Here is a 26,053-nt window from a genome sequence, read left to right as displayed (position 1 = left end):
TCATGCCTTCTTATTTCTAGTAACATTCAACTTCTTACAGCCAAATCAGACCTATTAAAATGAGGGGAAAGAGAAAGAGGGAGACTGCATTTAATCAGTTACATTGAGCCCGATCATATGTCGGGGATGAATTTTTGCTTTGCTATTTTAACAATGAAGTGCAATGCTGTTGCAGCAGAAAAGTCCATGATTTGAAACATTGAATGTTTGCTTATATTTCTTATTACAGGAGCGGAAAAAATTCAATGATCTGTAGTCTCTTCTGTCCATTGAGCGTCAGGCTCACTCCAAACCTGGGTCTCACCCTGAACTTGAAAAATATAACCATTTCCAGCGTCTCAAAAACCTTGTTTTTGTCCAAAAATTCAGTGCAAACTCCATTCACGATGCAATAGTTACTGTTATAAGGTGGTCTATGGTGTGCAGAATGTTGCGACCGTGAGACAAGCACACCGGCATCTTGTAGCGCCACCACCAACGGAGGGAGCTTGCTCTTGGTGCCATAAGACCAAGCATGAAATTGTTGGCTGAATATGATGCAACCGTCACAGATGCTAACAAAGCCTTGAATAAAAGGGTCATTGCAAAGAATATCTATTGGAAGCACTTCAAGAGTTATGCTACGAGCCAATGCATGTAAATTGTTAGTAAACTGGCGCCTGGTGATAGTCCAGGGCCATTTTTGGTGCCCCTGGAATCCTTCATTTGTGAACAAAAAATTGGAGTTGACGCATCACCATAATTGTCAATACCCCAATGGTATACTCCGGACAACAGATCAACTAAAATGTACCCAACATAGCCTGCTAGCATGGTTCGAACCACATATGTGAATCAGCTGCAACGGTTACGGCCTTGACTAGGGAAATGAAAAATTTTGGTGCAGCCACTGGCCACCCTTGTCCAGTGAGACCATGTTGATTGCAAACTTGGGTCATACGGTAAGGGAGGGCCAGGGATAATGGATGTGACCAGGTCTGGTGTACGTAGTCACGAGCCGTGGCTCGATGACTACCTGGTTCTGGCTGGACTTAGGTTTGGTTGTGGTGGTGGCTGAACATGTCACACGTGCAATTGGTCACAGGCTTGGGCATGTGGGAACATGGTTCAGAGACCTTGATGGGTACTTGTGGTGAGGCAAGATAGACATTGAAGGGAGGCATACGAGAAACTAGGCATGAATGCCAATGTCCATTGAACAAATTCTAGAAACAACGATTGCTTGCATTTCTCTTCAACAAAAGCAAGTTGTGTATCCAAGTAATCCAAGAAAGTTTCAGAGCTGCATTGAAAGTGGCCCATTCGAATTTCATATCATAGGCAATTTTTAACCTTGGGATTGGTTTAAATTAAAGAAACTGTAGAGGAAAATTCATCATCGAAATGCCATTCTCAAGTAAAATCTACAGGATTTGAATCGAATTGAACCATGCAAAAGGGGGCAGGGACAAAACATGGGCAAGGATAGAGATGCAATGTTTGAGGTTGTAATCAAGAAATGATTCGTCTTTTCCTTGGTTTTGTCTACATTTGGAACTTAAATTGAAGCTTCCAAGTAGGGCAAAGAAACAAAGGCACCATCATTCAAGTCCTCAAGCATTTACATACTATGAGACGCCAACTTTTTTTTATATATTTGAAGTTTGTCATTTTTTTTTTGTTTCCAATTGACTACACAAAACCTGTCATTTATCATTTTTCCTTTGTCTTTTTGGTATATTTAATACTGAAACCAGAGTAACGTTGTAAACTTGCAATGATAAATTTTGATATTCTAAATAAAATAATTTAAAATATAATACGATGACATAAAATAATATAAAAATAAAATATGAAAATAACACGACTTAAAATTATAGTAATAATCATATAAATTTAACAAAATAATTTTTTTTATATTTTTATATCGATATGAATTATAACAAGTAATTTTCATATAACATATAATACGAATATATAAATTTTAATTTTTTATATGATATAAATACATAAATAATCAAATTTATCTTCACCTTAAATGAAATAAAAAACCTATAAGTTTTCTCTTGGTTGAAGAATTATATTAATAAATTAAATTAAATATCAAATTTTAAAATTTTTTTTATATGAGAAAATAAATAAAAAAATATTTTGATATAAAAAACCATAAAATCATACCATTTAGGCAATTATAAACAACCAAAATCAGGATCCTAAACTGCATGAGCAATCTATCTTACATATAAAGGATCTTGTACCCATGCCTCAAAATTTCCCTGCCAAGTTACATGAAATAGATTTTCGAAAATCCACAAAAAAATTATTGCTAATTGCGCAACGTGAGAAGCAAAAATATTTTATTAAAAACGTTCTTAAGCAATATCATCATGACTCTCAAAATTATGAGCTGTAACAATACCAAATTAAATACAACGAGTAATAGGATCCTAAGCTAATTCTTGGCTAGAAAATATTTGTATTAATATTTTTTGTTAGCTATTTTATTTTTGAGTGTATAATAATAAATTTGATTTTCGAGTGTATAATAATACATTATTCACATCAAATTTTATATTTTGAAAGACAAGTCACGTGGAATTGAGTGTTATCAAATATTAAAATCATGCAATTTATTGATAAAATATTATATTTTTAATTTTAATAATAAAAGTTTGATTTTTAGTAATTGCATAAAAAATATTAATCAAATAAATTGGGTTTCTTTTAACCTATTGTTATGATATAAAAAAAATCTTAAAATTAATTTGTTTGAAAAGATTACGTGTCAATACTTAAATAATATATTAAAATAAAAAATCATAAAGGAAGAAAACAAATATCATTATCTTTGTTGATTCGTAGAGAGTAACATAAAGCCATTTCCCTTGTTGTCTTTTTAAGCCACAATTTTGAAAATGAAAACAAAGGAAAAGAAATATAAAAAAAGACGTCCTTGTACAAGAAACCAAAAAAAAAAAACGCAATCCGTATAAAATTAATAAAAAAATTTAAGCATTTAGATGCTAATAAAAAACAACAAAATAGAAAAATAGAAAATAATTAAATATAAAATTTTTTATATTCACAAGTAAATATATAAATAATATATTAATATTCATAAATTATTTAAATTTAATTTAAATAAAATTTAAATTTGATTAATTATTATTAAACAAGTTGATTTTAAATAATTTATGAATTTAATTAAAAATTTAAATTTTAATATATTTTTATTATTTAAATTAAAAAATTATTATTTTATTTTTATATAATTCAATTCGATCACTTAATCAAATAAAAAAATTAAAATTTTTTTTATTAAATAAATTTAATCAATCGAATCCAAATATCTTAGGTTTTATCTGAAATCGAATTCAAATTTAAAAATTATAAGTCCATGGAAATTGACTGAACTTTTAGCGACAAATTTCCAGTTACACTCCATCTTTTCATGGTATGGACTCAACTGTTACACCTTGCTCGCAAGATTGAAAAGAACAAGTAGCAAATAGTTTCTCTACAAAGAATTTTATGTTGGGTTTTTCTTTTTAGTTTTGTCAGAAGAGAAAAGGAAAGAAACTGGAAAAAGAATTTTTTTTTCTTTCATTCTCTCAATCATGTCTTCATCTTCTTCTGTTCTTCAATGTTTCCTTCTACTCTACTTCTTCTTCTTCTTCTTCTTCTTCTCACGTGTCCAAGCAGCCAAATTACCATTCCATCCTCAAGATGTTCTGCATTTATTGCCGAGACAGGTTTCATGGCCGATCCTCAACTCTCTTAGCAGCCCCGTTGACCTTTTACCAGCCTTTGTCGGCTCTGTTTCATCCCCAAACCGCAGCGTAAATTGGAAAGGTGCGTGCTTTTATGAGAACACGGCTTGGATGGAGTTCCATAACAAGACTGGCAGTGGGGTTGGTGGTGGAACTCTCCATATCAAGGTATTAACTTTGGCTTTTTTTTTTTTTTTTTTTTTTTTTTTTTTTTTTTTCAGGTTTTTAGAGTGTTTTGGTTTTGGTTATTGCTTGGTTTAAGCTGAAAGTGCTTAAATTTTGAGGTTCTTTTTTTTTTTTTTTTTAAACTCTTTTGGAGTGTTTTGGTGTCGGGTATTGCTTGGTTTGAGCTGAAAGTGTTTAAATTTTGAGTTTTTTTTAAAAAGGTTTTTGGAGTGTTTTGGTTTTGGGGTATTGCTTGGGTTGAGCTGAAAGTACTTAAATTTTGGATTTTTTTTATTAAGTTTAGTTTCGATGGACTTTTATGGAGAGAGGAAAGTGCATTATTGGGTTCTTTTATTATTATTATTATTTTTTTCACTTAATTTGTCGACTTTGGGAGTTTGATTTCATATGTTTCTTGTTTTCCCGTTTCAATGGCCATATATGCACCTCAAGCTTTGAGTTATAGTATTCTGGTGAAGTTAGAGGACATTTCCTGATAAATTTTTGTAATTAGGATATTTACATAAATCAGGCCCAGAATGATGCAAAATGTTTTCTTATGGTTGATGGTGGAAATGGTTAGAGATTGCAAGGATAGAAAGATGTGAAAATGATATATATATGTGCTTATCCAGGTTAGCAAAGCGCATAGTTGGACATGTATGGATCTTTATGTCTTTGCAACTCCATACCGCGTAACTTGGGATTATCATTTTTTATCTCGGGAGCATACACTTGAAATCAAGGAGTGGGAAGAAAGAGCTGAGTATGAATATGTAAGTTGCCATTCTCTGTTAGTTTGGCTTACAACAAGTTTTAGCTTGTTTCAGTCATGCATCTTTCCTGCATACTCATACATGGTTTTTACATCACAATTGAATTAGGTGAAAAACAAGGGGATTTCTATTTTCCTGATGAAAGCAGGAATGCTTGGAACACTTGAGGCTCTGTGGGATGTCTTCCCCTTATTTACAAATACTGGATGGGGTGAGAACTCCAATATTGGGTTTCTTGAGAAACACATGGGGGCTTCTTTTGAACCTCGACCTCAGCCCTGGGTCACAAACATTAGTGTTGATGATATACACTCGGAGATTTCCTTGCAATATCAAAAATTCATGGCGATGGGGTGGTCTTGAAACTCTTGAGAAGTGGGTTAGTGGAGCCTATGCTGGTCATACTGCTGTTTGCTTAAAGGATCCTGAAGGGAAGCTATGGGTTGGTGAATCAGGACATGAAAATGAGAAGGTAATAGAAAACCTTTCAGCTTAGCTATAGCAAATTTAACCCTCTACATATTATCTTTTTCTCTCATTTTCTATATAAACAAATATCCTTTCGCCACCGCTGTTTTTATTACTGTTTTTACCTTACCTTCAGTTATTTTGACTGAGTTTTAGTAACATATCAGGTATAACTATTGATTGGAATTATTCTACAGGTACTTATTAATGATGTTCAGTTATTATTTTATCTGTTCTGGTTTATAGTGAGAGGATATTATCGCAATTATACCATGGGATGAATGGTGGGATTTTGAGCTGAACAAGGATGATTCAAGTCCCCATATTGCATTACTTCCTTTGCATCCTGATGTGCGAGACAAGTTTAATGAGACTGCTGCATGGGAGTATGCAGTAAGCATGGCAGGCAAACGTTATGGGTATCATAACATGATATTTAGCTGGATAGACACCGTAGATGGGAATTATCCTCCTCCATTGGATGCTCGCCTGGTATTTAGATATTTATTTTGATTACCTCATGATTGTATTGTATGCGGCAAAGTTTCTGCCTCTTCTACCTTCTCCTTTCTCTATTTCTCTCCCCTTCCGTTTTGTTGTTATATTCTAATTATTCCTGCAGCTTTTGATCATTTGGTGGGTCATTTTTAAACCATGTTCAATAGATATTTTATTGGTCTTTTTCTTCCTCTTTCTTGGTGTTTTTCTTTTTCTTTCTTTTTGTCTTACAAACCCATGCAACTCGGGTTAAATTTTTGGAGCGATATGGAATTAAAACTTGATTATTTGTATGTCATGTATTTTCCAATAGTAGAATATTTTGCAATAGGTGTGCAATGAGCTTATGTAGACCACTATGCTATGTTGTATCATTTTTAGCACTAGAAACAAAACTGCAGGGAAGGGCGGTAAAAAAGCACACAAAGATAGGATGATTAGCAAATTCTAATCTGTTTCTTGTACTCTTTGTTAAATGCATTAACAATGTTGTTAATGCATATGACTTCTTTGCCCTCTGTGTTGTATTCTCTCTCTTTGAAAGTTTTTCAGTTCATAGGATCTAATGTTTGCCTGGTGATCGTACAGGTAGCTTCTGTTATGACAGTTTGGAGTAAAATACAGCCTGAATATGCTGCTAACATGTGGAATGAAGCCTTGAACTTGCGACTTGGAACTCAGGTATGATGTCTTTCTTGGTTGGTTAACTTATGCGATAGAAATTGAGTTGGTTTGAGATTTATGTGTTGAAGATAACATGCACGTGAGTTGGTTTGAGATTTATGTGTTGAAGATAACATACACGTGAGTTGTTTTTTTTTTTTTTGGAGCTTCTTTAATGATTTGATAGGAGTAGCTTGGCCTAGATGCTTCAACGACTGATCTGATCTATTGCTTTTTGCTTTTGAAAAATATTGAATCAATTAGCTATTTTTGTTTTCCTGGTCAGAAGTTACAATCAATGTCACACATTATCTCTTCTTTCTCTAACTATGGTGTTTACTGCAGAACCTTGATCTTCCTAATATATTGGAGGAAACAGAAAAGCGCTGGTCATCTTTTGATGAATTGCTATCTTTTCTTTCTCTAACTATGGTGTTTACTGCAGAACCTTGATCTTCCCGATATATTGGTAGAAATAGAAAAGCATGGGTCATCTTTTGATGAACTGCTGACTATTCCTGAACAAGATGATTGGACATACAGTGATGGGAAGTCAACATCATGCATTGCTTTTATCCTTGAAATGTACAAGGAAGCAGGACCCTTTGATCCGATTGCTGACTCTATTCAAGTCACTGAGTTCACGGTGAGCTCATTTTGTTTAGGGTGATGGGATTTCCCTTCCAAAATACGATATTTCAATTTATTTTTACTACAAACACCTCTGAGTAGTTTATGATGCAAGCTCTTGTTGATTGACATTAATACTGAAAAACACAGATCAAAGATGCTTATACTCTATAAGGTTTTTCGAGAATAATTCAAGCCAGCTGCCGAAATGGTGCAATGATGCAGACGATGTAAAGCTTCCTTATTGTCAGATTCTAGGGAAGTATCGGATGGAACTACCCGAATACAATTCCATGGATCCATACCCCCATATGAATGAACGGTGTTCTTCTCCCATTTATCATTATGCCAGAGCTTTGTGCCAATTGTAGGCAACATGCGACAAGAAGTTGTTATAAATATTGTAATCAAACTACGAGTGGAAGATGACAAGTATTGAATTGTTGTACATAATAGAAAATGGAACATTGGCCCGGATTTCTATCCGAGAGCTATTGGTTTAGTCAAATTTTAGTGTTATATGGAACTGTAATGTTCTAATTTTGCTTGTTTTATGATTTTCATTCGATGTTTACTTGCAGATTAACTAGTCTCAACAGCTTATTTGATTTGAGTTTACTCTAATTCTAACATGGTTGGTAATCAATTAAGCTTGGCTTGAGTGTTGAATTTGGAGTATTTAGTTCTTCAGTTGAAAAACGCTGGTCTGGTATTATGATTCTGAGATTCTTACACTATATTTTACAGGCAAGTTTCTTTGAAGCAAGCAAAAAAATCACAGTTTTGTCGGTCTGATTTGAACTGGTAGTCCTTTAGTTGGAACAGGCAGTGGATCCCTGCTGCAAAAGTTGTCTGATAGTAGCCGGTAACCAGCTAATGAATTGGAACAAGGGTTTCAATCATTGCAAACTCACATCCTGAACATATCCGAGGTCCACCTCTGAATCGAATGAAGCAGTAAGGTGGAAGTCAAGCTGGATTCTCAAATGTAATCGGATCAAATTTTGATGGTTCTGGAAATATGCTACCATTCATTTGTGTCAAACACTGCAGTTCTCGTTCCAAGGCAAACCTTGATGTCTGCAAATTCATAAGAAAATTTATATATCCAGGGGGCATATTCATGTTAGGATTTGCATCAAATCAGACTATAAACCTGATGTCATTAGGAAATTAAATGAACTATTCAGTCCAGAAACACAAGAAATTTAAACTTCAGACGGAGAAAAACAACATAATTTGGGTCACAAACCAGGGTTCTTTGACATATAACACAGGCTATCTTTTGCTTCATGCACACATCCGAGTACAGAACATGTGATACAATTAAAATTTTCTATAACAAGCATATAAGCTTCAATGATCTTGACGCATCTGTTAAATCCAGTAGCGTCAATGTGCTCAACACTGTCATTCAGCCTTGGCCGGAATATGATTACCGCCAGTAGCAATTTTGTACAAGTAAAACCCAGTCATAAGAGCACTGCAATGAAATGACATATGAGTTTGTAGCTCTCAAAATTTTGAATGAATCTCAAACCAACAAAGAAAAGGAGGCAAGGGGATAGGGGTCTAGAATAGATATATAACAGAGGATTTTTATCCAAAAAAACTGAGGATTTAAGGTTAGGCCCTAAAAATTTTGCATCAGAAATGGAAATAATATGAGTTAATGATCTGAGAATCAGTTTCTAGTTGAATTTAGATGGATTATGGAACATAACAACATAACCATCATGAAAGAATCAGAAAATCTGCAGAATTGTATACAAGGTATTGAAATGCAGCATGCGGTCAATATGCAATAGGTATGAAATGAACTGGACATGGATGTTTGATAGTTGACACCATACAAAGGAGCTATTAGTAAGGCACACAACCGGGCAATTTTAAGGCATAATCTTATGATATATTTATCCATATCTGAGTTTTGTTAGCTTTAAATTGATATACGGATCGATTTGTGATGCCAGAAAATATTAATGGACATACAAATAGAAAATCAACATACCTGATCCCAGCGACAATTCCAGCAGGCATAATCTTCGATGTTTGGTAATAACGTTGACCCATGACCCACGTAAGCACAGCAGCAGTAACTGGTTTAAAGGTATATAAATCAGTAAAAAGAAGAAACTTTTGTTGTCCTTGAAAGGGATGATAGAAAGAAAGCATACAATAAAAAAGTCTCTTTCCATGAACATAACCCACAGTGAAAATCAGCTTATCTTTGATGATCTATTTGTTCCTCAAATGTTGTATTATGTTGCAAAATCTAGCAATAATATTGAATTTCAGATGATTAAAACTTCTTAATAACCCTGCATCAGAGAGCTTTAAGAAGATTAAAGACAGGTAAAGCTATGATAGTTGAGAAAAGTCATTTCAAAGCTAAAACAAAGACCCATTTTTTTTCACAATTTCAGCAAGATAATTGCACCACTTTGGATCTACAATATCCAAAATGGTTCTTCAACTCTGCAATGCAACACCACAAATCCAAAAAAAAAGCAACCAATCAAGCTACCGCATCAGAGAGCTTTAAGAAGATTAAAGACAGGTAAAGCTATGATAGTTGAGAAAAGTCATTTCAAAGCTAAAACAAAGACCCTTTTTTTTTTCACAATTTCAGCAAGATAATTGCACCACTTTGGATCTACAATATCCAAAATGGTTCTTCAATTCTGCAGTGCAACACCACAAATCCAAAAACAAAAGCAACCAATCAAGCTTATGATTACAAAACTTCATTGCAGCATCAAATCTTTGACTACAAAAGTCAAAACTTTTCCATCTCCAACATTTTAACAACAATAAAATTCAGTACCTTCAGAGTACAAATTCATTCGTTTCCTAACTCCAAATCATAAAGGTAATTAAACAAAAACCCAGATCAAATTTATCAAAAAAATTCATAAAACAAAAGAAAAAGACCACAGTACGTAAAAAAGTGGAGATTTTGAAAATATTACCAGTCTCAAGAACCAAAGCAAAATAAGAGTTCGTTCTCTTCTCAAAAGCTCTAAGGCTCAAATATCCAGCAAGAATGAGAAGCAATCCAGTGCCTACACCCCCAACAAGTGATGCTAGGCTCCCTTTCTTCAAATACCCAATTACTCCTCCAGCCACAAGAAGCAATCCATAAGGGATTGTGAAGCAAAAATCATGCATTTTGGGAAAGATTTTCTTTTCTTCCAAATGAGTTTTCTTCTTGAGAAATTTTAAGAGTAAACTTGAGTTGAACAGATCGAAGGGAAAGAAATGGAAAATCAAATGGGTTTTGCTTTTGATATTTTTTTTGGCTGAAAGTGATGGCTTTCCTGGCGTGTGGAATTTTCAGTTGGGTAAAAGCTCAATGTTTTAACTAATTTTATTTTGTTTATTTTCAAGATTTCTCCCAAACTTATAAGAAGCTTCCAATTTAATTAATTTCAGTTGGTCAAAGGCCTGAAGCTAAGCGTATGGGTCCTGTTCTAATACTTTTCTGGTACTGATAAGCTTCTTAGGAGAATTTTTAATGTTATTTAATTCAATACTAATTCCCAGGGTTTGTTTCTTTTTCCTTTAAAGAATCGAATAAAAATATAATTAAAAAAAAAAAAACGATATCCCAAATTTTTTTTTTATTTTCAAGATATTTCGTTTTCATATTTATTTTTTTAATTAAAAAAATTCACACATTAAATTTTAAATAATTATTATAATCTTTGAAAATAATAACCATAATCTTTGATTTTCATAAAGAGATTATTGAATGCATTATTATTAAAAATACCTTGAGTAATTTTTTTTAATTTTTTTAATAATAAATTATTCAACGCGTTTTTTATCAAAAACGCTTTAAATAATCATTTTTCATTTTATGTGAGTATTATCGAAAGTGTATGTAATTAAAAACATCTTCAATTTTTTTTTTCAATTTTTTAAAAGAAATTATTTAAAGTAGTTTTTGTCAAAAATATTTTTAATAATTCCTCTCAATTTTGTGACCAAGATTATTTAAAGTAATTTTGATTAAAAATACTTTTAATAATCTTCTTTGATTTTTATAAAGGAATTATTGAAATCGTTTTTTACTAAAACTGTCTTGAATAATCTCTTTTAATTTTTTAAAAAGTATTATTGAATGCGTTTTTTGTCAAAAATAATTTCAATAATTTCTTCATATTTTTTATTAAGAAATTATTTAAAGTGTTTTTACCCAAAAAAACATCATATATAAACAAAATTTTTTACTAACATAAATCGACAACTGACTTGCATTCATTTTCAAACATACTTTTTAAAATGATAATGACTATTTCATAATTTTTATATCAGATTAAATTTAAAAATAATATTATTTTTCCCTGAAATCTTAGAATATCACAGAGAGATGTGAAATTTTAATTTTGAGACTTTCAGTACTGTTGGGAATATGTCAAATTTTCTTAAAATCAAATTACCTTGAATTAAATGTTAAAATTAAATACCTAATAATAAGATTCTAAAAAACAAAAAAATAAATTTTCCTCAACCAAACACCCTGTAAATGCAAAGCTTGGTTCATTGTATATCTCTTTTGTTCAAGGATGAGCAGATTATACTCACTCAGTTATGGGCAAACATCAACACCCCAAGGTTTGTTGGATGCATTGCTTATTGGTTCCATTGCTCATGGAAGATATTGTTGCCAATGAAAATTGATGTACCAGCTCGTATCAGCAACCCTATTCTGTCACCTGTGTTATGCATCCAGCATTGGTGAATCCATCAATGAAACAATGAAAGTCCTTGCCATTAGATGTAAAACTAGCCTTTGTCTGTCAAACATTGTATATTTTTTGAAGTTCAGAATGATATTTGTTGCCCAAAGACGAATCACCCGCCAATGAAACAATGAACTGAAGGAAAGTTGATGCCAATCCCTTCAGATTGTAGGTATGGCAGGTCCTTTGTGGACTGCAGATAACATGTAACCTATAGGTTGATAAACCAAAGTCTTCTTAAACAATATGAGAAGTTGATATGACAAAAGAATTAAACCTTTTTTATGGTCAATGCCGGTTGATTCATGATGCCTTTATAAGGCTCTCTTTTTCCTTTTTTTTTTTTCACGATGGTGGTCTCCCTTTCCACAATTCATCTTTGGTGAATGTTAGATTGAATCTCAAGTATTTAATACATCAATTGGTACTACCATCAAAGGGACTGTAGCAACTGAAAAGTTACACATAGCATTATATAGTAGGGCATGGCAAGAAGAAACTAATAGGTGGTGGCAGCTTCAGTACTGATTATCTGGTTTGTAGATTTGGTGTTCTTGTCTCCTATTCCTTAGCATGGAAATTTACTATTTGTCATCCATTCTATACAAGAAAGAAAGGAATCCAGATTGATTTATGCAAGATGGAACATCAATATAATGGGATTAAGTTAATTGATAAGCTGCAAGCTATGGCTGATTTACATATAACAAGTAGGACACTGCAAGTGAAAACTTCAAATGATAATGGTCTTGATCCACTCCTGATTATGCTCAATTACATGAAGGGAACAAGCATTTTACTAACCTCTATAGACACAAACACACAAATATATACATCAAACTCTGTAGAAAAACTTAGCCCAGATCGACAGAAGCAGACCATAAAGGCTTTACCATTTAGGAAGACATGAGACTTTTCCTGTATTCATAATTCTTTTCTGCAAGACATCCAGAACTGACGAGAGAGGTTATCCAAACCTGATCAGACCTCACAGGTTCATCATCATCATTCCGGTGCCAGCTCCAAAATGCATGAGTTGAATTCACTATCATGAGCTCACCATGACCAAAGCTTGCTTCACGGAACAATGACCACTCAGGTTGTGGGTGTCGGTACCTATAAGTAAATTTACAGGACTTTTTTTGAAATCACGGCCCAATATAAATTTGCTTGAAGGTTTCACTAAATTATTAAAGGCAAGCTTAACTTGTGGCTTGAAGTCGTTAGAACACACAAGATATATTCATGATGTTCGATTTGTAAATCTGGAATCAAAATTTTAAACAATTTAACTTGTGCTAATAAAGTTATTTTTTTCTAATTAGAATTAATATTTCAGAAAGTTTTCTACAGAAGAGGACATACTTTTGAGCTAAACCTTCCCTGTTGCCTCCATCTCCAACAGTAATATGAACAGAGCCACAAGGATCTGATTTTCCATTGTTAACACGTTTCTGTCAAGTAGAGAACCACATATCATTAGTCCATTCTAATACTATTAAGTAGGAGCAAAGTTAAGCCAGAATTGACATACAGTGCGCTCATAAGCATGCACATGACCAGCAAGTACCAAATCAACACCAGCAGCATAAAGCAATGGTTCCATGGCCACCATCATTTCATCCCCTTCCCTTTGATGAGCATAGTTACTATTGTACCATGGAACATGGAATAACACAACTAACCAGGGTGTCTTATTTCGGTCCACCTTTGAAAGATCAGCCTACAGATTTAAAGATAAAAGAATCTTTGTCAAGTAAATAAACAACTGGAAATTTCATTATAATCATGATAGAATTACACTCTTTCTACTAGGCCACAGAACACTTTGCTTCCTTGTGGTTCAAGCAGAAACCACAAATTGGAGGAAAGGAAAAACCAACCTTCAACCAGCTATATTGATCTGAAAGCTCGTCATAATCTGTATATGAACCAAGCATGATAACATGGACACCTGCAACTTCAAAAGAATAATAAAGATTCGAGTTTGATCCACTTTCCTCAAAGGGCATTTTCCATCTTGCATTATAGGACTGAAATGCATCTGTAAATAGTGGTATCTTCTCCCTTTCATGGTTGCCTTCAGTTACCATCCATGGTCTGGCACTCGCAAGTGGCTGCACCAGCTCACCAAAGGTGTCCCAGAGATGCTGCATGTAATCGGCATATGAAAGGTCCCCAGGAAGCAGATATATGTTATATTTGCATTGGTCAATGTGATCCAGCGTTGTTTTAGTCCAGCCAGTTTGACCCAAATCCCCAGCCACAGCAAAAGTGACAGGAAATTGTGCTGGAGAAGTCTTTAGCTTAAACTCTGGACCTTTTCCTCCACATCGATAAAAATAAACAGTATCATCTTCCAAAGGCCCAATGACAGTGTGGTGTATCTTGCCTGACCTGTAGAACAGGTAACTATAAGAGGTGGCCTCTCCTTCAGCTGAAAAGGTGTATCGTCCAGGTGACGTTCCATATTCAACAATTGAAAGAGTGGATTTATCTTCAGTGACCCATGAGATTCGCATATGTTTCTCTCCTGCCAATGATATGTGTACCTGCAACATAAATTTGTCAAGCGAAAAGCATTTCAACTAAATGGCAACATTAAGGTCTTGATGGAATTAACGTGAAATTAAATGGTCCAGGATAATAATTCTCCATGTAAAAATTGACAAAAAAAATTTCACCATACAAAAACTACAGAATCAACTCCTGTTAAAATATTGTCATAACAGTAGGCACACTTATTCATTTTTTCTTCATTTGGGAACTCCAATTCCAAGCATCACTTCACACCTCATGATCGAGATCAATTGTAAGACTGTAATTCCAGTAAGGATCATCTTGTATGTTTTAAGAATCATCCCCACGCAATTATGCATGTATCATGCTTTCAAATAATTTTTTTTTATTACTCTTTAAGAAGGAAATAGCTCTGGTTTGGTTCATGCATGCCTAATACTCTACACCGGCATTCTTCTTTTCCAGATAAGCATCATTAATCTCATATCCACAGATAATATTTCATCGAATTTTTTCAGGGAAAGTCTCTAACTCTAATCATAGATATCTATCATGATAGATTGCTCATGTAAAAAATTGATCATGCAGGTCCAATCAGCCCTAGAAGCAACCAATTTTATTAGCTTAAATTTCATGTTTTCTAAGCTGCTGAAATACAAAATCAAGAGATAAATTTGGCAGTAAAACAAACAACACAAAAAAAGTCAAATGATCAAAAAGCAAATTTTCTCAATAAAAAGCCATTTCTCAAAATACAGAAATAATCACAAATCCCACAAAATTTTCATACAAAAAAAAAACCTCAAACCCAATACTTCCCAAAGAAACTCTTACTATATATATATATATATATATATATATATATATTTTTTTTTTTTTTTATAAAAGAAATTCTTTCTTTCAACAAAATTCAACTCAGAAGTGCACAAACAAGAAACACCCAGATCAGATCACATCAAGACAAAGTAAAAGAAACAATAAATCCGACAAAAAGATTAACAACCAAGAAACTGAAAAATGTTACAGATAAAAATGACAAAGTTACCTGCTGCGGCTGAGAAGGGTTCTTTGGATTCCATGGAAGATTCAAAGTTTTACGAGGTTGAGGTCTAATGTAATCAGTTCTGACAGTTGCTGAGATTGCCAGAAAAACAGTTAGTGCCACAAGTATCAATTTTTTGGTTTCCATTTTTCCTTGGCCTACTAGAAAATCTTTCCCTCGTGAAATACTGACCTGAAGCAAACTTTGACTTATTTGCATTTACTTCACTAATGATCCATTTTGAAATGACTGTTTTAGCCTTTTTGAGTTGGTGGTTTCTTGTTGGGAAAGTGGTAATGTCGTCATATCGCAGATTGCGTTCCTTTTGGAAAATGACCTTTTGTTTATCTTTTGTTGGTTTTGAAACGACATTTTCCTGAGCAGAATGATGCTTCAAGCTAAAAACCTGTTTTCAAAATACAGAACCAAGTCTTGTTTCTTCTCAGATTGTCCTACTCACCTGAACTTGGAAATTATCTATGAATCTTTGGCCCTGTCGTAACGGTTTTTGTCCGTTCGACGAATTTAAAAATAAAATAAAAATAATAAAATCATCATTAATTTTTTTATTAGATACGATTGATTACTTATTAAAATATATTATTTTAATAAAAATTTAAAATTAATTAAAATTTATTAAAAAGATAATTTTACGACCTATAAAACAGTCTGAATTCGAGAGTCGATTACGCGTGTAGAAAGATTAGCACCCCACAGCGCCCGTAAAAAAATAGTACCAATTAGCTACGTATTATCTTTTAATTTTGATAAAAATAGTCTAATTTTCAGTATTTAAAAAATAATTCTTGATTTTTTATTTATTAGAAAAAAATTTATTCTCGAAAAAAATAAATTAAAACATTTTTATTACAATAATTCTTAAAATATTTTAGTACGTTGGTAACATTAAAAGAACTTTTTTTTATTTAGAGATTTTTTAGACATCGTTTCTTGAAATACCTTAGAATCTCATCCTCGGAGGCTCAAATTTACTTTTAGTAAAAAATGTCATGCATGCAATGCAAAATGTTACCATGTTGATGCACATATTTTATTCTCTTTTGTTAAAAATTTTATTAATTATTTTATTAATATTTATTTTTAATTGAAATTTTGAAGAAAAATGAATTTAAATTATATTGAAGATTTTTTATAAATATTTCAATACACTGGTAATATTTTATAAAAAATCTTCTCACCTAAAAATTTCTTAAAGCATCTCTACTCGAAATACTTTTAGAATCCTATCATCGGATAAAATTTCTTTTCTTCTCATTTTTATTACTTATATTTTTAATATATTAATCATTTTTATTTATTACTATTTTATAAGAAAAAAATTTTTTTTTATTGTATTGAAAATTTTTATAAATATTCTAATACACTGGTAGTATTTAAAAAAATCTTTTCATCTAGAGATTTCGTAGGTATCACTACTCGGGGCACATTTGAATCTCATCGTCGGATAAAAATTTTCTTTTCTTGCATTTTTATTATTTTGGTATTATTATTAAGTTTAGTTTATTTTTTTTATTTTTAAAGTTCGTTTTAAAAATTAACAAAATTATAAAAAAATATTTCATCATTTAATCTATCAAATATAAATATTTTGATATGCATAAATATTAATAAAATAATAATTAGAATAACCAAAATAATATTTTAAAAAAATAAAAAAAATTTTGTTTTTACCTGAACCGGATCGATCAACGGACGGTTCGGTACTGGTTCGATTCGGGTTTAACGATTCGGCTCTGGTTTAGTCAGACCGATTAGAGGCTGATGGAGAAGCGGATCGCAGGTCGGGTGCGAGGATCTCAGGTTGGGTCACGGGTTAACGCGTGGATCCTGGGTGCTTAAAACGACGTTGTTTTAGGTGTTTATTGAAACGACATCGTTTTGGCTATTGACAACTTATATAAAAGCTCAAAATTTTTTTTTGGTCATTTCTTCCTTTCTACGTAAAAGAAAAAAACCTTCTTTTTTTCTTTTTTTTTTCAGTTGACCTGGGGCCGATGTCGTCCGTCGCGACTATTGCCGCAGTCCTTACCGACGGTGAGCTCCGACCGTCATCACCGGTGCTAAAAAATTCTAAAATATACCAAAAAAAACTCCTTTCGACCTCTTGAACACAGATCCGACTTCTTTTTCACCAAAAAGATTCTCCACGTCCCTAAATCTGCTTTCAAAGTTTCTGTGAAATTATTTTTTTTTTGAAATTGACTTTTTTTTTAAATTGACTTTTTTTTTTCTTTGCGCAGGAAGCTCGACGCTGGGTTCCTCCCTACGGGGAGGATTGTTGATTTTTTTTTAATTTTTTTGGCAGAATCTCCCCTTCATTTTTTTTATCGGTTAAAAGCTCTATTTATAGAGCTCCGGTAGTGCTCTGTGCCTAAGCAAATGGCACAGGGCTAGGCATAGGGACGTAAGCACGACCCTCATGCCTCTTTTATTTTTTTTGGCAACATCTGACAGTGGTAAGGTTAGGTGATCAGATAGGTGAAGGGTAGGGCATGATGAAAGATGGGTGGTAGGGTATAGTGGCAGTGGTGCCGTAGGGCATGATGAAAGATGGGTGGTAGGGTATAGTGGCAGTGGTGCCGAGGAAGGCACCACTGCCATCCTTGATTTTTTTTTTTGTTCTAATTTTTTGTATTTTTTTATATTTTGTATTATTTTTGCTATTATTTTTGTATTTTGTATTTTATATTTTTTTGTATTTTGTATTTAATAATAATAATATTTTTTTTCTGGACAAATTTGATGTCCACAACTACCCCTCTTTGCACATTGTTGATAATCAGTAATATGATAAAGACAAAGACAACAATTTTATCCAGAATCCAAATAGATTTTTCTTTTCTTTTTTTCCTCTTTTTTTTTAAACATAGACTACTCAAAATTTTTTTTTTAAATCGAAAATGCTCATTTCACTTGAGGCTCGATAACTTTTGAAATTTAAAATCTGAAAAAAACTCCTCTCAGCAGAGGCTCAATAACTTTCTAATTTTTATCTTGAAAAGGGTTCCTCTCAGTAGAGGCTCCACAACCTTAAAATCTTTTTTGAAAAAGCTCCTTTTAACGGAAGCTTAACAATTTAAAAATTCACTTTGAAAAGGGCTCCTCTCAGTAGAGGCTCAACGACTTTCAAAATCATCTTGAAAAAAAGCTCATCTCAGCAGAGGCTCAACGACTTTAAAATCTCATCTTGAAAAAGGCTCATTTTAGCAGAGGCTCAATGACTTTAAAAATCATCTTGGAAAGGCTCCTCTTAGCAGAGGCTCAATGACTTTAAAAATCATCTTGGAAAAGCTCCTCTTAACAGAGGCTCAACAATTTTAAAATCTCATCTTGAAAAGGGTTCCTCTCAACAGAGGCTCCATAACTTTAAAATCTCTTTTGGAAAAAGCTCTTCTTAATAGAGGCTCAACAACTTTAAAATCCATATTCAAAAGGATTTCTCTTAGTAGAGCCTCAACAACTTTAAAATCTCATCTTGAAAAAGGCTCATTTCAGCAGAGGCTCAACTACTTTAAAATCTCTTTTGGAAAAGCTCCTCTCAGCAGAGGCTCAACAACATTAAAATCTCATTTTGAAAAGGGTTCTTCTCAGCAGAGGCTTCACAACTTTAAAAGCTCTTTTGAAAAAACTCCTCTTAACAGAGGCTCAACAACTTAAAAATCTATCTTGAAAAGGGTTCATCTCAGCAGAGGCTTAACAATTTTAAAATCTCATCTTGAAAAAGGCTTATCTCAGCAGAGGCTTAACGACTTTAAAAATCATCTTAAAAAAGCTCCTTTCAGTAGAGGCTCAATAACTTTAAAATCTCATCTTTTTTTCAAAATTGAATTCTTTTCTTTTAACAAGTAAATTTCTCTCTTTTGAAATCTTTTGATTGATCAAAAAATAAAAAGTCTTTGTCCTTATTAAAACTGCTCATAGATACATGTACTGAGTGCTCTAAATGTAATGCATGTAATGCAATCAAAATTATTCATTGTAGTAGAAAGGTTCTCGAAATCTCTCACTTTTGACTTCTTTTATCAAAATTCTTATATGACCAATATGTTCTTAACATCTAACCACAATACTTTTCTTCTTCAAAAGTATGCAACATCAATATCTTGTCATGCTTTTCTCATCTTTTTTCATTTGCCTTTGTCAACTTTTAAAAAGTAATGCTAAAATCTTTCATGTTTATTTTTCTTTTCATCATTTTAAGTCCAAAACCAATAAAATGCAATCACACATTTCTTCTATTCGTATGACGGATAAAAAATGAGAATAAAGGAATGGATATGTGTTATTTCTAAAAGAGCATATTTTATTAGACTAGTAACAAGTGCATGGCAAAGTATTTGAGTTGAAATAAAGGTGCCCAAATAATGATCATAAGATAATCATGAACAAGATATTTTCAGATTCTTTTTCTAAAACTAAATTAGATGACTTCCTTGATCCTTTAGAGTTCATCAACCTACACTTACCCCTGTATTGTGGAATTATGCTTCTTTTTCGCATCCAAGCCATATTTTTCAGGTTTTTAGCTTAGATGAGTCATTATTTTTTATTTTTTACTTTTTTTTTTCAAAAAAAATATTTTTTCACAACATCTAAATTTATCGGAGTAGGTAAATCACTTCCGTCCATTTCTATCGAAATCAATGCCCCACCAGAAAAGGCTTTTTTTACCATATACGGGCCTTTTCAATTTGGTGTCCATTTTTTTTTATTATCATGCTGATTTGAAAGGATCTTTTTCAGCACTAAATCTCTTTTCCTAAAGTAATAGGGATGAATTTTCTTGTCATGTGCTCTCATCATTCTCTTTTGATATAATTGACCATGACAAAATGCTGTAAGTCTTTTCTCTTCAATGAGGTTCAACTACTCGTAGCGATTTTGAACCCATTTTGCTTTCTTTAATTTTACCTCCATCAGGACTCTCAGCGAAGAAATCTTCACTTCGACTGGTAGCACAACTTCTATTCTATATACCAAAGAGAACGGAGTGGCCCCAGTAGATGTTCGGACTGATGTTCTATAAGCATGCAAAACAAAAGGTAACTTTTCATGCCAATCTTTATAAGTATTAGTCATTTTTTTTAAGATTCTTTTGATATTCTTATTTGCAGCTTCTACTATCCCATTCATCTTTGGACGATAAGGTGTCGAATTACGGTGACGAATCTTGAACTGAGTGTAAACTTTATTCATCATTTTACTGTTTAAATTTTTAGCATTATAAAAAATAATTATCTCTGAAAGCCCATATCTGTATATTATCTCTTTTTTTATGAACTTGCATACCATAGATCGGGTCACACTAGCGTATGATGTGATTTTTACCCATTTTGTAAAGTAATCAATCATCACAAAAAATGAATCTATGTCCATTTGAAGCTTTTAGAGTGATGAGACCAATGACATCTATACCCCATATAGAGAATGGCCATAGAAGAGTCAAAACATGCAATGCTATTGAAGAATGTAGATCTTGTCAGCATAGATCTGACACTTATGACAATTTTTTGGCATAATCAATACAGTCACTCTCCATTGTCAACCAATAGTACTCAGCCCTCAAATTTGTCTAGCCATCATATGACCATTTGCATATGCCCCACAAACTTTATCATGCACTTCTTCAATAATTCTCTTCGTTTCAGTTACATTCACACACTTTAAGAGTACTTGATCTCGACTTCTTTTAAAGAAGACGTTTTCATCAAGAAAAAAATTCATAGCCAACCTTCTAATAGTTCTCTTATCATTTTTTATTACATGTTCTAGGTATTACTAGCTTTTAATGTATTGTACGATGTCATGATACCATGGTTTCCCATCAACTTCTTTTTCAACACCTGAACAATATGCTAGTTCATTCTTCATATCCAGCTTGATGGGTTGGATTTTAGTTTTGCATCTATTTTAATCATTATAGCTAGAGTAGCTAGTGCATCAGTAATTTGGTTTTCCTTTCTAGGTAAATGCTCAAATTAAACTTTTTCGAATTGTTTGACCAACTGAGAGATGTACTTATGGTACCGTATCAACTTGGAATCTCTGATTTCTCATTCTTCTCATAACTGATAAATGACTAGAGCTGAATCTCCAAATACATATAATACTTTAATTTTCTTTTCAATTGCTCTTTGCAGACCCATAACACAGACCTCATACTCAGCCACATTATTTGTGCAATTAAAATTTAACTTGACTGTAATGGGATAATAGTATCCATCAGGAGATATTACAATTGCCCCAATACCATGACCCAAAGCATTAGCAGCTTTATCAAAATACATCTTCAAAAACTCTTCAATAGGTTCATTTTCTTCAATGGCCATCACATCTTCATCAGAAAACTCCAAGTTCATTGGTTCATAATTTTTGGCAGCACGATCAGTAAGAAACTCGGCTACGATACTTTTTTTTATAGCTTTTTAAGTCATATAAATGATATCATATTCTAAAAGTATAACTTGCCACCGTATTATATTTCCTATGAATGAGGGCTTTTTAAAGATATAATTAATAGGATCCAACTTTGCTATTAGTCAAGTAGTGTGATAAAACATGTATTGTCTAAGCCTTCAAGTTTTCCAGGCTAATGCACAACATATCTTCTCTAATGGTGAATACTTAAACTCGTAATCAATGAATTTCTTGCTCAAGTAGTAAATTACTCATTCTTTCTTGTCAGTTTCATCTCTTTGTCCCAGTACACATCTCATGGAATTTTCATGTACCGTTAAGTATAAAATTAATGGCTTTCCTAGAACAAGTGGTGCCAATATGGGTGAATTTTTAAAAGCTTCTTGGCATTCATCATTCTATTCTCCTGGATCATATTTTTTAAAAAGCTTAAAAATAAGATCACACTTGTAGGTGAGTTGAGATATGAAATGAGCAATATAGTTTAATCTTCCTAAGAAATCTCATACTTTTTTTAAGGTACAAGAAGGAGATAAGTTTTGGATAGCTTGTATCTTATCTGAGTCCACTTCGATTTCTCTTTCACTGACCATATAGCCTAATAATTTTCTTGATTTGACATTAAATGTACATTTAGCAGGATTTTAAGATTGACTACATGATCTTCTCCTTCACGAGATTTTACAATCATATCATCCACATATACCTCTATTTCTTTATGCATCATGTCATGAAAGAGAGTCACGATTGCTCTTTGATAAATGGCATCAATATTTTTTAACCTGAAAGGTATGACTTTGTAACAGAATGTCCCTCACATGGTCACAAATATAGTTTTCTCCATATCATCTCGAGCCATCTTGATCTGATTATAGCATGAAAAGCCATCCATTCAGATCTCGATAATCGACACACATTCTCACTTTTCTATCCTTTTTAGGAACGGGTACTATGTTCGCTACCCATTCAGGATATTTTACCACATTCAAGAATCTAGCATCAAATTGTTTATTTACTTTCTCTTTAATTTTCAGTAGCATCTCTGATTTCATGCGCCTTAGCTTTTGCTGCATCGCTTACATCCTGGTTTTAAAGGTAACTTGTGCTCTACAATATCAGTGTTGAGTCTTGGTATATCCTGGTAAGTCTACGTGAACACATCTATATATTCTCAGAGTAGCTCTTCTAGCTTCTGTCTTTCAACTGGTAAAAGAGATATACCAACTTTAACATTTTTTCTGTTTTCATCATCTCTCAAATTCACTAATTCGATAAGTTTTTGGTGGGGTTCAATTGGCTTATCTTCATGTTTTATTAATTTTAACAAATCAAGAGGCAATGTGTAGTTATCTGAATCTTCTTCATTATCAAGTTCATCAACATGAATTAAGTTTTCAAAATTAAATCTGAGATTATTGCCATGATTATCTTCATGTTCATTGTTTGAGACCCTACAAAGGGTAAGATGAAGAGAATATTGGTACATAAAAATAGAATGACAAGAAAATGATAGAAAGAGAAGAATGAAAAGCAAGATGAAGATGAAAATAATAAAAGAAATACGAATGCATCTTTTAAGTCTTTTATTAAAATAACAAACATAAACACATCACAAAAGATCTCATAATACTTGTAGAAAGTAATTAGAGATTTAAAGTTTCGTAGTACATTACTTTTTCAAAGTTTTAAAGATAATAGGCAGCTCTACAACTTTTTAATTATTTAGCTCAAAATCTGGAAGACAAGGGTATACGAACAGCTCTTCACTTTGACTCTTCTTTTTTCCATCATCCACCATTTGAATGGCTAACTCTGAAAATTTTTTCATGAATCTTGTACTTAGGGCTCCTGATAAATTTGGATAAATATATCCTCCGAGTGAAAAAAAAATCAGGAATAGAATGACCATAAGCTCCGACTCTGGCTCATATCCTCTAAGATTACCTATCTTTTTACCTCTTTTCTCATTCACCATTCTTATTCTGTCCCCTTTTGTTGGCTTATATCCCAAGCTAAATCTGTCTCTCTTTTCATATATGATTGATGGCTTCATGATTCTTTACAGGTTCTTCCTAAGTCCAACTTCAGGTCACCATCCCATCTTGGTAAGCTATTTGACTACCATTTTAGTTATCGTAGACAAGTATGATGAATACAATTTAGATCATTTAGCTATATATGTTACATTGACAATCTCGAAAGATCTATAAGAGTATTCTAGAGCTTCATCTGTTGATTTCACATAAGGAGTATTTATCGATTGAGTTACGAATAAATCTTCTTCTTTTGTCACACATGTTAATTTTCCTTCAACAATGAATTTAACTTTTTGATGTAATGAAGATGAAACAATACATACCATATGGATCCACGGCCTACCCAATAAATAACTATATGAATGAGAGATGTCCATAACTTAAAATTTTATGTTAAAAGTACATGAGCCAATCTGTAATGGCACTTTTATATCTTTCAGTACCTCTTTTCTGGTTCTATCAAAGGCTCTCACTATCATATGACTAGGTTTCATATAAGATCCATCAACAAAGAATTTTACCAGAGTAGTCACAGGTATAACATTGATGGATGAGCCATTATCAATCAAAACCTTAGCTATTATATGACCTTTACATTTCACAGTAATATGAAGAGCCTTGGTACTTCTCTACCTTTAGGAGAAATCTCTTCTTCACTGAAAGAGATATAGTTTGAAATCGTCAGATTACCAACAAGTTGTTCCATATATTTAACAGAAGTATTGTGAGATACATATGCTTGATTTAGCACTTTTAGCAAAGCATTATGGTGCGACTCTAAACTGAGTAATAATGACAATAGTAAAATTCTAGCTGGCATTTTGTTAAGCTATTCTACCATACTATACTCGTTATATTTTATTAACTTTAGAAATTCACATGCTTTATTCTCAGATATTGACTTCTGATATTCTTTTTCTGGGGCTGTGTCAAGACCACTCTGACTTTCATTTTCTTCTCTTACCTTGGCTTTTTCTTTTCTAGCTTTTTTTAGAGCCTCTAGGGTATAACACCTCTCACTTCGAGTTATGCCTTCTACACCGGTTATGTTGGTAGTATCTGGATTGACTACAAAATCATAATCATACTTTCAAGGTACTGTTTTATCATTTTGATATAAAAAAAGACCAGAAACTTTAATTGTCACCATTGGTAGGGAGATAGGCTTTTCTAGCTTTGATGTTGGCTTTTCATCATAATAGATAGTTATCGATCTACGTATAAATTTATTCTTTGAATCAATGGTAGACACTTCAACTTTCACCAACTCTTCTCTCTCTTGGTAAAACTCTATTCGACCCATATCCATCAACTTTTGCACCTCTTGACGAAATTGATGACAATTTTTAATAGAATGCCCCAGAACACCTCTGTGATAATTGTAGCTTTCAGTTGAGTTAATCACTTCAAAGCAATTTTGAGGTTCTATTGGCTTCAACATGTCAGCTTTGACCAAGACTTCGAACACCTTAGCCATCGGAGTCTTAACTTTATTTATTTTTTCCTTCACATGGTTTTTTTGCCCATCAATTAAGACATTTATTGATGGTCTAGTATGATTTAGTAAAGAGTTTCCATTAATATTTGGAGTCTCTTGTTGGTTGGTATCAAAGTTTAATACCCTTTCATTGATTAATCCTTGCACTTTACGCTTCAAAGTAGTACAGTTCTCAATAAAATGACCTAGATTCCCATAGTGATAATCACAATGTGCATTAGGGTCATACCATTTGGGAAACGAAGCTTTTAAGGGTTCAACGATAACAGAAGCAAGCAAATATTTCTCAACAAGTCGAGGATACAAATCTATATACGTCATGGGAATGGGATCGAAAGTGATTTTTTCTTGGGTATTTCTTGGGGCTCTCAAACCATTATTAAGACTAGGTCTCTATTCTGATCTAGTGGATGCAGCAAGACGGTTGTAAGTGAGTGTCTAAAAGGTTGGCTGAAAACGGGGTGAATAAGCTAGTTGTGATAATGACTGGTGTGGTTGATATGAATGAAGGATGGATGTAATATGATTTATGAAAGGATAATGGGTTTGGTAAACTAGTGTAGGATAAGGTGTGAAACCTTTGAATTGTTACCCAACATAGTTCACTGCTTGAGCTTCATTCTCTTTCTTTTTAAGAGCTTCACATTTTTTTACTTCACTTGTCTTTCCTGCATCGAGCTTACCATTCTTTCTGGTATTTTCAATGATCTCACCTGATATCATCATATCTGTAAAGTTCTTGATTGTATTGCCTATCAATCTCTCATAGTATGGTACTTTCAGGGTGTTTACAAATAAAACAGTTATTTTTTTCTCAGTGAG

General features: G+C 32.8%; 2 protein-coding genes and 2 pseudogenes across 5 annotated transcripts; 1 reads left to right on the top strand and 3 right to left on the bottom strand.

Moving 5' to 3' along the window:
* Window positions 1–14: 14 nt before the first annotated feature.
* Window positions 15–1,740, bottom strand: LOC111301607 (fatty acid desaturase 4, chloroplastic pseudogene; annotated as a pseudogene).
* A 1,631-nt stretch (window positions 1,741–3,371) lies between these two features.
* Window positions 3,372–7,495, top strand: LOC111301606 (uncharacterized; annotated as a pseudogene). Its single transcript, XR_016328061.1, has 7 exons — window positions 3,372–3,917; window positions 4,550–4,690; window positions 4,799–5,162; window positions 5,405–5,650; window positions 6,245–6,337; window positions 6,765–6,965; window positions 7,100–7,495. The product of XR_016328061.1 is annotated as an uncharacterized LOC111301606 (transcript).
* A 145-nt stretch (window positions 7,496–7,640) lies between these two features.
* Window positions 7,641–10,334, bottom strand: LOC111301605 (protein FATTY ACID EXPORT 5-like). Of its 2 annotated transcripts, none has more exons than XM_022897408.2 (3): window positions 9,922–10,334; window positions 8,961–9,048; window positions 7,641–8,029 (listed from the first exon to the last, which is right to left on the bottom strand). In XM_022897408.2, the coding sequence occupies exons 1-3, from the start codon at window positions 10,118–10,120 to the stop codon at window positions 7,990–7,992; spliced, it is 327 nt and encodes a 108-aa protein (XP_022753143.1). In that variant the 5' UTR covers window positions 10,121–10,334; the 3' UTR covers window positions 7,641–7,989. The 2 variants fall into 2 exon arrangements, with proteins under 2 accessions (XP_022753143.1, XP_022753142.1); XM_022897407.2 differs by lacking the exon at window positions 7,641–8,029 and adding an exon at window positions 8,082–8,432 and having other exon boundaries at window positions 9,922–10,326.
* Window positions 10,335–12,340: 2,006 nt separating this feature from the next.
* On the bottom strand, window positions 12,341–15,493 carry LOC111302269 (purple acid phosphatase 18-like). Of its 2 annotated transcripts, none has more exons than XM_022898199.2 (5): window positions 15,263–15,493; window positions 13,581–14,249; window positions 13,232–13,420; window positions 13,063–13,151; window positions 12,341–12,962 (listed from the first exon to the last, which is right to left on the bottom strand). In XM_022898199.2, the coding sequence occupies exons 1-5, from the start codon at window positions 15,476–15,478 to the stop codon at window positions 12,941–12,943; spliced, it is 1,185 nt and encodes a 394-aa protein (XP_022753934.2). In that variant the 5' UTR covers window positions 15,479–15,493; the 3' UTR covers window positions 12,341–12,940. The 2 variants fall into 2 exon arrangements, with proteins under 2 accessions (XP_022753934.2, XP_022753933.1); XM_022898198.2 differs by having other exon boundaries at window positions 12,341–12,813; window positions 15,263–15,453.
* Window positions 15,494–26,053: the final 10,560 nt, after the last annotated feature.

This window comes from Durio zibethinus, chromosome 15 (genome assembly GCF_047325235.1).
Source record: "Durio zibethinus cultivar Kanyao isolate XHJ-2024 chromosome 15, ASM4732523v1, whole genome shotgun sequence".
Lineage (NCBI taxonomy): Eukaryota > Viridiplantae > Streptophyta > Magnoliopsida > Malvales > Malvaceae > Durio > Durio zibethinus.
This window is presented reverse-complemented; position numbering and strand designations above follow the sequence as displayed.

Excerpts from the sequence above, each read along its gene's own strand:
- LOC111301605 (XM_022897407.2), bottom strand. The coding sequence starts at position 10,120 with ATGCATGATTTTTGCTTCACAATCCCTTATGGATTGCTTCTTGTGGCT. Across the intron at positions 9,049-9,921 it reads TGCTTTGGTTCTTGAGACTG|TTACTGCTGCTGTGCTTACG; the intron begins GTAATATTTTCA and ends CCTTTAAACCAG. Across the intron at positions 8,433-8,960 it reads GGAATTGTCGCTGGGATCAG|TGCTCTTATGACTGGGTTTT; the intron begins GTATGTTGATTT and ends ATTTCATTGCAG.
- LOC111302269 (XM_022898198.2), bottom strand. The coding sequence starts at position 15,406 with ATGGAAACCAAAAAATTGATACTTGTGGCACTAACTGTTTTTCTGGCA. Across the intron at positions 14,250-15,262 it reads ACCCTTCTCAGCCGCAGCAG|GTACACATATCATTGGCAGG; the intron begins GTAACTTTGTCA and ends TTTATGTTGCAG. Across the intron at positions 13,152-13,231 it reads TGCATGCTTATGAGCGCACT|AAACGTGTTAACAATGGAAA; the intron begins GTATGTCAATTC and ends TCTACTTGACAG.